The sequence below is a fragment of the Mchenga conophoros genome, linkage group LG6 (assembly GCF_057382185.1).
Source record: "Mchenga conophoros isolate Kocher_MC1m ecotype Shallow Benthic linkage group LG6, M_conophoros_male_GT1.1, whole genome shotgun sequence".
NCBI classification, from domain to species: domain Eukaryota; kingdom Metazoa; phylum Chordata; class Actinopteri; order Cichliformes; family Cichlidae; genus Mchenga; species Mchenga conophoros.
Window position 1 is genome coordinate 13,195,141 of NC_140531.1, and position 11,769 is coordinate 13,206,909.

The 11,769-nt window shown below is 43.2% G+C and overlaps 1 protein-coding gene across 2 annotated transcripts; it reads right to left on the bottom strand.

Annotated features, from left to right (window-relative positions):
- Nucleotides 1-2,099: 2,099 nt before the first annotated feature.
- Nucleotides 2,100-8,211, bottom strand: LOC146572243 (uncharacterized). Of its 2 annotated transcripts, none has more exons than XM_085278616.1 (3): nucleotides 7,937-8,211; nucleotides 6,118-7,509; nucleotides 2,100-4,000 (listed from the first exon to the last, which is right to left on the bottom strand). In XM_085278616.1, exons 2-3 carry the CDS (start codon nucleotides 6,990-6,992, stop codon nucleotides 3,007-3,009), a joined length of 1,869 nt encoding a protein of 622 aa, XP_085134742.1. In that variant the 5' UTR covers nucleotides 6,993-7,509; nucleotides 7,937-8,211; the 3' UTR covers nucleotides 2,100-3,006. The 2 variants fall into 2 exon arrangements, with proteins under 2 accessions (XP_085134742.1, XP_085134743.1); XM_085278617.1 differs by having other exon boundaries at nucleotides 7,919-7,948.
- Between the last annotated feature and the right edge of the window lie 3,558 nt (nucleotides 8,212-11,769).

Genomic DNA, 11,769 nt, shown 5'->3' on the forward strand with positions numbered 1-11,769 from the left:
CATTTTTATTCTACCGTTTGAAATTCACTGAAAAATAAATACGCGGGGCCTGATGAACAACAAACTCCCACGTCTGAGCAATTAAAATGCTTTTTGCATACCCTTAATATTCTCAGCACCAATCCAATTTTACTTCAGCAGCACTAATACTTGTTAGTGATGTTCTGCTCCCCCTGGAAATATTTTTATTCATCGAACCTTTTTTTTTACCCACAGAGGCTAAAAGTGAGAAGTGAGAGGGAAGCATGTGGGAGAAAGAATCACTTAAAAATAAATGATGTTAATAATGTGTGTTGTTAGCTCCAGTAGATGTGTTTTCTTTGTGTACAGGCTGTGCTGCTCTCAGCTTCACTGCTCTTTATGGATTCAGGAATTTAAAAAAGTAATAAGCAGATGAGGGATCACAGCTGATTTCCAACATAGATGGGATCAAGGCAGAATTTGGTGAATGAACCTAAACAGCGTCATCAGCTTAAATTTATGCCAACTTCCTCTATAGACATCAATTTTTCTTTTTTTTTTAAGTCATCAAAGGTGTATGCTGAACGAGTATTTCTCCTTGGAAAAAGAAAAATTCAAAGAAAGTATTAAAAGCTGAACATTACCATGACATTCATCCATCATGGACCAAAATCTCTGAGGAATGTTTTCCGGAGCTTATTGAATATGTGCCACAAAGAATTTAGGCAGCTCTGATAGTAAAAGTACCAACATGGTACCAGAGCAGTGTACCTAACAAAGTGGACGTCGAATGTAAACCCGGTCCTGGCAAATATTCACTTTTGTGCAAATGACATTAATCGTCCAATAGAGCACATAGCTTCATCTTGCTCAAAGCTTAAACGTATTTTTGACGCTACCTTTACACAACTGAAAAGCTTAACAAAGTTATTTATTTAAAAGCCGTGAATAATTTAGCTGTTGTTACAAATCTGGACTACTGAGAATTCTTCCTTTTACACAACCTTAGTAATTCTCTACTTTTTTACTTCTTTATTGTTCAGCTCACAAGAAAATAAAATTAAGTAGTTTTTTTGTTTTGTTTTGTATTTTTACTAGGGACTGCCTCCTTACTTTCCTTAACGGTGGGAATTTACTGTATACAGATTCACCTTCTCAGTCTACATTCCTTAACCCTTTAGAGCCGATCGGAGCGGGAACGCTCTGTTATGCGTAACTATTTTTAAATCCCAGTAGCACTGCAACCACGTAAGCTAGCGCAAAAAATTTTTTTGCATATGAAACCGGAGGAGTTGTACTTACAACTGATGCCATCAGCTTGTCCTAGGTCACGGTTTCCTTCCACATAAAGCTTTGCAAAAACTGCATAAAAAGCGCTTGCAGGAACAAAAACATAATATTCCAGAAACACGCTTTACCGATCTGATCAGCTGTTCAAAACACTTCCTACGTTGGAATAGACGTCAGCGCGAACTTTTGCATTTCCGCCATTACCTGCCCGAAACCGGAAGTGACGTCATTTTCGCGGAAATGTAGTCTTTTTTGCGATCAGGGCCTCAGGGCCTATACTGCTCTTTTTAAAAGTTATCTTTGACTTTATGACTTTCTGTGTCGTTTCTGGGATGCTTAGGACTCATATTGCACTGCTGGAAATAGTTTATTTTGATGCATATGCTGCTTTTTTGCAAATTTGCAGTATAATATTTATTTTCGTTTTTCCTGCAGTGTATAAAAATTGGTGTATTTCAAAAATAAAACTATGAAGACACTCAAAATAATTTTCCTGTGATGGGAAACTATTTTGTGCAACTTTTTTGTATTTACAGTTTTGAGGGATAAGACTCTTAAATTTCTCTAACTACAAATATATGTCAAAAAATCAAAAACGATTTTCAATTTTTTTGTAGTTTATTGCACTTTTTTTGCAATTTATGTAATTACTATGCACTTAATGAATACATATTATTAAAATCTGGGCTATAATGGTTGTATTGATGTATAGCAACTTGAAATGCTCCCAAAAATGGCTCCACAGCATGTAAAAATATAATATAAGCTCTGGCGGACTTGGTTCTATGGTAGGTCTTAAAGGGTTAAAAACAGCTCTATTGTTCAGTACACATGGAGGTTCACGGGCATAATTTTTTTCTTGCACTTTCCGGTCAGTCCATCCTTTTAAGGCTCCAGAAAATGAAGAGCTGTTTTATTCAGTGTTATATTACATTTATATTATATTCACATAAAAGCCATTCTTTGGTTACAGCCAACTTAGTTATGTAAATGCATGAAGCAAAAACGTGTGCAGAGCAATGCCCTTTGCAAAAGTTCATGTTTAATAATACTTCCCAAGATTCACGCTGAATTAGATAAAAAGAGCTTTAATGTATGTGGCTCCTCCTTCCTGAAATCTTTCTCGACTTGATTTAACATTGCAAAACAGACATTAATGGCAACATTATTCAGTGAAGACCTGTCAGAAACTCTCGCAGACAGTCTGTGTATAATACAGTTTGTTCCCACATGACCCGTGAGCACAAAATACAATCAAAGCCATTAGCAAAAACAAAGAAAAGCAGAGACACATGACACTTTACCTCCTGCTGCGTTATTGTCTTATGCAAATGATAGAAGCTGTTGTAACTATGATATCACTTGCATGTAATGGCACGCTCCATAATTTATCCTTCTTAATGATAACCAGTTTTCTCACCCCGGGCTAAATAAATCTCTGGCTGTTGCCTTACGTTGATCAGTCCATTGCTCCTGCCTCCACATGCTTTAAAAAAATAAAAGAACTTATTGTTGCAAATTCAACTCTTGGGTCCCATGTGCTCCAGATGACACGGAGAGGCTTCTACACATGAAAAGAAGGAGAGAGTACAGAGCAGGTCACTTTATCCTAAAAGCAACGACTGACTCTTGCCATGGATTATTATACAATGTTAACTGCAAACTTTAACTTGGGAGCGGTGTGCGTGTTTATACTGCCTGCAGGAGAAAAGGAAGCAATTCCTCCCGGCTGATACATCAGATAAACTGCAGTTTTCATAGGCTGGTCACATCCGTTGTTTCATCCTCCGTGTCCCCAACCAGAGAGTAGGTTTGTGGTGTTTTGCTCCTGTGCTGCCCAGCATAACAGAAAGCAGCTTTGCCCAAAGTAATGATGTCTCTCTTATCAGCTGACATACTATACACTCTATCCCCCGAATGCCTCCTCGGAGGTAGCACGTCTATTTCCACAGGACTGATTCCTAAAGGTAACGGTCCAGCTTTCTCATTTAGAGAGTGTCTCCGTGTTGGCAGGAAGTCTGCTTTTTGTATGGTGTGCTGGAGGCCGTGGAGCTGGCAGGGTAACAAGGAGCTGTCGCACACGCTGGGACTGGACCGACACCAGTCTGAGATGCTGTGGTCGGAGCCCGCTCGGCTGTCTGAACTGTCTCTGACCTTCTGCCCCAGGCCCTGGACTCTCGCCAAGTTCAAGAGCCTCGGTATTGTAACCATGGATGCAGACGCCGCCACTGCAGCAGCGATAGGGCGGCGCTCAGCAGACGACACTTTGCTGTCAGTTATCCCTGCTGCAGGAGGCACCACTGTAACTGAGCTGGAGAATGATGAGGAGTTGAAAAGAGCGGCAACCTTTTGGTAGTATCGTGTCCTTATGACCTTTGCTGAGCGGTACAGGTCTCCGATGAAACAGTAGCAGATCGGATTAAGGCTGGAGTTTGTCAGGCCTAGCCACTGGGCAAACGGTCTTGTCTGCAGGAGCCAAGACGATGGCCTTTGCTCGCAGTCAATCCAAAGGTCGGCCAAGTAGAGCGGCAGCCAGGACACTGCAAATAGAAGCACTAGACACACGACCATCTTGGCAATCTTCTGACGCATCTTAAGGCGTGAGGTGTGAAGAGCTTGGCTTCGGGGATCGAGATCAGCGAAAGTGGATTTCTTTCCTCCCCATAGCCGCCTGCCCGTGAGGAATCCTATGGTGAGGTTAAAGGTCACTGGCAAACAGTAGAGCATCACAAACAGCAGCACGTTGTATCTGCAGAGGAAGTGAAGTGAAGAAGTGAAAACATTAACAATGAGATGGTAATTTAAATCTTTTCTGAAACCCTAAAATACATAGCAGCAGTTTTATGTGCAGTTTATGTGGTGGAATTCTAACATTCACATTTTGTATCGCATTGGCACCCTCCAAATGGAGCTATTGAGAAAGATATATTTTTATTGCAGCAACATTTCAAAGTTATATCTATTGCAGTGCAAGTATAGATGGTAAATGGCCTGTATTTGTATAGCGCTTTACTTGGTCCTAAGGACCCCAAAGCGCTTTACACTATACACAGTCATCCACCCATTCACACACTGGTGATGGCAAGCCACTGGTGTAGCCACAGCCACCCTGGGGCGCACTGACAGAGGCGAGGCTGCCGGACACTGGCGCCACCGGGCCCTCTGACCACCACCAGTAGGCAATGGGTGAAGTGTCTTGCCCAAGGACACAACGACCGAGACTGTCGGAGCCGGGGCTCGAACCGGCAACCTTCCGATTACAAGACAAACGCCCAACTCTTGAGCCACGATCACAATCCTCTGTCAGGAAAACAGAGGATTGTTCTCAAAACTGTTCAACTTATTCCTGTTTTCACAGACGTTGGACAAGGATAAATATTGCAGGATTAAAACCAGCATTATTGTCTTAGAACTGAAAAGTGTTAATGGTATTGTTAGATAATCATCACCTCTGCTAAATGGATTCACAGACAATGAATGTCGCCACAATGGCTACAAAGCTAAAATGAAAGTGGAGAGTAGGGCTGTGCGATATGACCAAAATCTCATATCCCGATATAAGAATTCTATCATGTACACTTGGGTTTTAAGGGGTATTTATTATTTTCTTCTTTTTTTTGGGGTTGTATGGAAGCCCCAAACGCAATTTCATTGTTCTTGACAATGACAATAAATAAATAAATAAAATAAATAAATATCGTCCGATAACGATATAAATCACAAAAATGTAACATTTTCTGTAAATTCTGGCAGCTCGACTTGCGTGAAGTGTTTCCAGCTGCAGGTCATGTAGCTGGAGTCGAGTGTTTTAACCGATGCATGAAACGATACATTTTTAGACATAAGTTTTCTTTGTGAGTATTCATTACATGGCGTGCTGCGGGGAAAACCCTGTTCTAACATTTGAGTCTAAGGTTTATTTTTTAGCACCTGGCGGCTTTTTTTTTAACTTCTCATCCGTAAATACTCTGCATACTCTTTCACGTGATTCAGTTTATTTTGAAAAGTCTCAACAGGATCTTGAGCTTTATTGTGAAAGGTTTATGTGGAACATAAACAAGCGGACACGCGATGGTTTTACCGTCGTTGTTGCTAACCACAACGCATAAAAACAGGCGCTTGTCCGTCCGTAGTGTGGTTATATTAAGTATAAGAGAAAGAGAGAACTTTAAGAAATTAATATAGCCACTACAGTGACCATCAAAACGATGAAAAAATATTGCTGTAAACGGTTTATTTTGACACCACGAAACAAACAATAGCGTAAAATGAAATATTAGATGTTTTTATATCGTCATCCGATATATATCGTTATATCGAACAGCCCTAGTGGAGAGTGCACACAACAGAAGTCATTTTGAGCTACTCGGCAACCTATGATTAATGGAAACAAAACAAAGAAGAAGAAGAAAAGAAGTTGGACTCTTTCGAGCATGTTGAAATTGTCAATTTGACTCTTCAGACACCTCTGCATGATAAGTGGCTCCCTGCATATAAATATAGGACTCCTGGCAAGGGATAGCAACCTTTAACAACAAGCATTGGTGTAGAAACTGTTTTGCCTCAAATTACAAATTACTCACAAAGCTAGTCTGAACAGCCAATAGGAGCCATCTGTGATGCCTCCTCCAATCTGATGAGCTCAATTAAACATTCATTCCTGGCAGCAGAGCTGGAGGGTTAAAAAACCCCACAAGCGGTGGACATCCAACAAAAGCGTAGCCCAACAGCACTCAGGGCTGAGGGTTTGTGTCAGGAACCTCAGACTGCATTTCCATTTGTGTCGTTCACGGCTGAACTGAACTTAATCTTGTAATACAAACTAGGTCATTGGACTCTGCTACGATCTGCAGGCTGATTACTTACCCCTGTTTGAGACGATGCTGAGGCCACTCCTCCTGACAGACCAAGATGGTGAAAGTCTCAAAGCTGATCTCTCGACGCCGGTTCATCACTGCGATGGGAGCGCACATCATCGAGGACACCGTCCACACCACAGCAACAGTTGCCAAGATCCGGCGGCGGGTGAACATGGTACGAGCTCGGAGCGGCGATCGAACGCTGTAGTAACGGTTGACGCTGATCACCGTCAGCGTTAACACGCTGGCCGAGACCGAGACAGCCTGCGTGAAGGGCACCGCTCGACACAAGAGGTCACCGTACACCCAGGCGGTGTAGATCTGGCTTCCCAAGGTGATGGGCATGCACACGCACACCACAGCCAGGTCGCACACCGCCAAGTTTACTAGGAGACTGCGTGTAGCACTCACGCCAGCTAGCTGCCGACTGCGCCGGCTGGTGAGGACTCGAAGGGACATCAAATTGCCAACGAATCCCAAAATGAATGACAGGCTGTACATTACAGTCAAAGCAATGGTGCTGGGCTCGTGGAGGGTCCAGAGCAGCATGCTCTCCAGGTCTGCCAAATCATTCGAGGAAAAGTTGGTGAAGGATAAATCGAAAGAGGAATATGATGTTTGCCTGATGGCTGAGGAGGAGGTGGTGGACAAGAAAGGGAAGGCGATGAGGGAGGAGTACGGAACAACAGCGGTGGGCAGCTTAGAGGGCAGAGGCTGATGAAGAGAGCCAGTCGGGGGGATGAAGGTGGCGGGCAGATTTAGAGCGCTGTGGAAGCTGTAGCTGTGGTTGAGTTTTTGCTGAGCGCTGTCGTGCTGCAACTGTGTGGTGAAGGTGGGCTCAACTGAGCTCCAGTCCGACAGCTGGTCACGGGAAGGATCCATGCTGTTTCCCAGTGGAAGCAGTAGAGAAATATGGAAATCTCTCAGCTGGATGGCTTACTGGGTGGGTTTACCTTGGTCCATGTTAAAATCCATTCTGACAGACGAAAAAGAACAAGCCAAAAACATACATTATTAAAATCCAAAAAGGAGAGAAATCCTCATCAAAAACGTCACATCAGGTTCCACAGTCTTGCCTTGAGTTCTGCAGGTCCTTCTGAAGCGCGTGGACAAAAATCTCTTTAGAGAGATGAAAACCTTGGTTTCCCATCTTATGCCACATCCTATGAGTCAGCTGGAGTCATGACGCTGTTCAACACTGGTCCCAGTGCAGTTCTTATGTAACGTGTGGTACATTCGTTCCTTGAGGGAGTGGCTGTCTGAACCTGATAATCCACCACCAGACATTAACAGTCTTTTTCACCTTCAAGGAAGGGAAAACTCATACAAACCACCCCCCGTCTGCCTCACGCTCTCGTCCTCCTCGCACCTGTAGTCCGTCATAGTGATGCAGTCCCATCTGTTTAGAGAAACCGGGCAGATATCAGAGGCTGTTTTCACCTGTAGCTGTATTAACAGCTACGCAGAACTGGCAACAGCAAATCACACATTCCTGGACAGAAAACCACTGACACGCATTTAATGACCTAAGTAAGTATGTCAATATTTGCTGTCATTTGTTTTTAGTTACAACAACCTCATTAAGAATAAGAAAAAATAATAATGTTAGTTTTTTACTTTCCTAAAGTGCCCCTAGACAAAAAAATCATCTAGGCTATGAACAAAGACAGAGTCCACATAACCACGTCACCTAGAAATCAAAGCAACCGCTTCTGTTAAAAGACATACAAAAACCATAAATAGTTAAAAGGTGGAAAAATGAGATAGCAGTTTGTAAAATAATGACAATATAAATACAAAGAGCTGACCCAGAGAGTTTTACTGACTGTGCATATGCGGATCATCTTGATGCTGAAAGCCTGAGGATGTTAAAGAGGCAGCCAGATACTGAAGATCTGCAACACATACACGCGCACGCAAAAAAAAAAAAAAGACAGTAGCAAAGTTGCTCCTGGATCGCTGACAACTGGTATGTGCGCTGTAAAATCCCTCTTTCAGTCCCAAAGCGACAGCGTGCTTTGTTGTTTGGAGAGCTCTTTGTGTTTCCGTCAGCTTTTCTTTAGCACTAACGAGCTCAGATGTCTGCGCTCCTGCAGGCGGGAGCACCGAGCCCATCCGCCACTGCAGGACTGAATATGTGAGAGGAAGGGATAAAGAGTCAGGGAGCGAGCAGCTGCTGCCCGACACACACACACACACACACACACATACACACGCATACACCGCCTCGTACTCAATCACACTGCATCTATGGCACTTATGAAACCCTATAATCAATCAAAAAGTGTCTCACTTCACTCCACAGGCTCCTGTGTGCTAAAGTGAGGGCACTCTGTGTTTCAGTTACAACCCATAAAATTGACATTTGCCTCTTCTCTTGACACACACAAACAGAGGTAAACTCAATTCTGTCTTCTGATTGATTACAGGAGCCAAATGGCTTAGTGACTTGTAGCTTACACTTCTGCCATCGCTCTGGCAGCAGCTACGGATTTTGACTGAATGAGTGAAAAAGCTCAGTGTTTAGATCCTATATATATCCGTAATCTGCCCAGCTATAGTAACCACGTTCCCCTGGAAACAAACGGGTTAATGATAAATGGCAGGGTCAGATTTATTGCCTTCTACAGGGATAAAATCAAATACTGGCAAAGCAGATGTTAGCCCAGTTCCCCAGCACCCGTGTTTGAGAATATACATGCAGCAGGCAGAGCTTGTAGCTATATGGATACTGAAAATTATCCTGTGTGTTGGTCACTTCTGATTCAATTAGAAGCGTATTGTATGATCAAAGAAACATCAAATGTTTTTGTTTAAGAACAGCGCCTGAAACTGAAGGAGTTCACGGTTATGTTCAATCAACATAAATGGAGTACTAACCAAAACACAGGATATAGCTACTTGTTTACGGTCTTTTCGTTATTATTCCCTTATTATTACCCAGCTACCTTTCAGAGCATCACTGAAGAAACCAAAACCAATAATTATTGTACATGGAATTCATAAAAAAGAGCAACTCAAAGACACCGCTAAAAGATTAAAGGAAGATGTTCAAAACACATCAGATCTCAGTAAGTCGCCACATCGTTTGATGGAAATGAAAATGATCACCCTACAGAGGGCTGAATTCAAACCACGCTGCTGACTAGTCTATTTAATCCAAATTTCATTGCAACAACTCAAAATAGTACTCAGTAGTTTGTATGGTCCCCGCGTGGTTTTATGCATGCTTGACAACATCGGGGCGTACTCCAAATGACAAGGTGCATGGTGTCCTGGGGGATCTCCTGCCAGATGTGGGCCAGGACATCACTCCCGGAGCTCCTGGATAGTCCAAGGTACAAACAGATTGCAACAGATAGACAAGAACATAATGTCCCAGAGGTGGATTTAGGTGAGGTGAGCATGGGGGCCAGTCAATGGTATCAATTCCTTCATCCTCCAGGAACTGCCTGATAGTTTCACCAAATGAGGCTGTTGCCTAGCCCAGGGGTGGGCAATCTCAGTCCACGAGGGCCGGTGTCCCTGCAGGTTTTAGATCTCACCTTGGGTCAACACACCTGAATCACATGATTAGTTCGTTACCAGGCCTCTGGAGAACTTCAGGACATGTTGAGGAGCTAATTTAGCCATTTAAATCAGCTGTGTTGGTTCGAGGACACATCTGAAACCTGCAGGGACACCGGCCCTCATGAACTGAGATTGCCCACCCCTGGCCTAGCCTGTAGAGGTCTGTGCATCCCTCCATGGATATGCCTCCCCAGACCATCACTGACGTAGCGCTGGTCATGCTGAACTCATAAAGTCTGTTTCTTAATATTTGGTCAGAAACTGTTACACCTGCTAGAGGTCCTTTTGAAACTCTGGCTGTGCTCAAGCTGTTCCATGTGTCCAGCTGATGGGTTAAGGACCTTCTACAGCCTGTCCAGCTCTCCTAGAGTAACTGCCAACTTCCTGGAATCTCCTCCGTAAGACTGAGCTTGAGACACAACAAACCTTCTGGTAACAACATGTATTGATGTGCCATCCCAGAGGAGTTGGACTATCTGTGCAACCTCTGTAGGGCCCAGGTATCGCCTCATGGTACCAGTTGTGACACTGACACCAAAGCAGCTGAAACTGATTAAAACCCCTTCTGCTACTTAACTCAACACATCAACAACCCAGTGGTGGAATTGACTTGATGCAGTGCTCTGATTAAAATAGTGTTCCTTGAATTTTTTTGAGCAGTATATTTTAATGTCAAGTTTGTTCATAGCCTACTTTGGCTTTGGTGACAGCTTTCGAACTCCGTTCTCTCAACCAGCTTCACGAGCCCATCACCTGGAACCTTTCCAATAACTATGAAAGAAATTTTATAATATAAAAAATATGCTGAGATTTAATTATTAATAATGGATTGGATTTATATAGCGCTTTTCAAGGCGCTTTACAGTTCTACTATTCATTCACTCTCACACACTGGTGGAGGCAAGCTACAGTAGCCACAGCTGCCCTGGGGCAGACTGACAGAAGTAAGGCTGCCATATCGTGCCATCGGCCCCTCTGGCCAACACCAGTAGGCGGTAGGGTGAAGTGTCTTGCCCAAGGACACAATGACCAGGACAGAGAGCCCAGGGATCGAACCGGCGACCTTCCGGTTACAAATGCACTTCCCAACCCCCCTGAGCCACGGTCGCCCACAATTTCATGCTTTTTTCAAATATAGACAGCATAAAAAACATGCTGCTGTGCCATTGCATCACCCGTTGGCTTGCACAGCAGCGATTTGTCAGACATAAGGGAGCCAATCCCAAACATATAGTGTTTTTTATTGTTTGTTTCTCTCTGAGTGGGACAATAAATTATAAACTTAATGTTGTGCTGCATTAAATAAGACTTGAAAGATACCATAAAGTCATCAGAAGAGTGCTTACTGAGGTGATAAATCACGTCAGCAGCAGGGCAACTTTCTGACTTGTCTTACTTTTCTTTTGAAACCAGAGGTTTTGCCCTCTGTTGGTCACCAAGTGCGTCTGCATTTCAGGCCCTATACCAGGGGTCAGCAACCTTTAACACCCAAAGAGCCATTTGGACCCAGTTTCCACGAAAAAGAAAACACTGGGACATCTAAAATGAAGATAACACTGTATATATTGTTTTTTCTACCTTTATGCTTTGTGTGAACAACTAAAGTGTGTTGCTCATGAAATCCATGAAGTGCTACAGAGAAAGTTACATTTGATTTATGTAATGAACACATTTTGAACTCTTAAAGAAATATAATAAAAGGAAAGACACCCAGCTGAACTAAAATGATCCATGTAGCAAAGAAAAACCGTTGAGAGCCGCCAGCCTTATATCGCCTTTGGACTTTTGGAGCCTTGACCTGACTTTTAAAAAAATCAATTGGAAAAAAGCACTATGCTGCTAAAAAAATGAAAAATAAATATTCGCAAAATTCTGCATAAATATTTATTTATTTACTTATATTTATTTTACATGGTAAATGTGTGTGGCGGGGCTTGGTCTGCAGCGCCGCTGCAGGGGAGGCGTACGCACCTGAGCTGCACCCGCAATCACGCCTCGCCGCCTTAAAGTCTGTGCTCTCTTTGCTGTTGTGTTGTCAGGCTGTGAGCTGAAAAGCTACAGCCGGCTGTATGCGCACAGCAACCGTGTG

What these genes read in the sequence shown, in the direction of transcription:
- LOC146572243 (XM_085278616.1), bottom strand. Translation starts at nt 6,992, where the DNA reads ATGGATCCTTCCCGTGACCAGCTGTCGGACTGGAGCTCAGTTGAGCCC. An exon ending in CAGCATCGTCTCAAACAGGG is followed by an intron (nt 4,001 to 6,117) that starts GTAAGTAATCAG and finishes CTTCCTCTGCAG; the next exon opens with ATACAACGTGCTGCTGTTTG.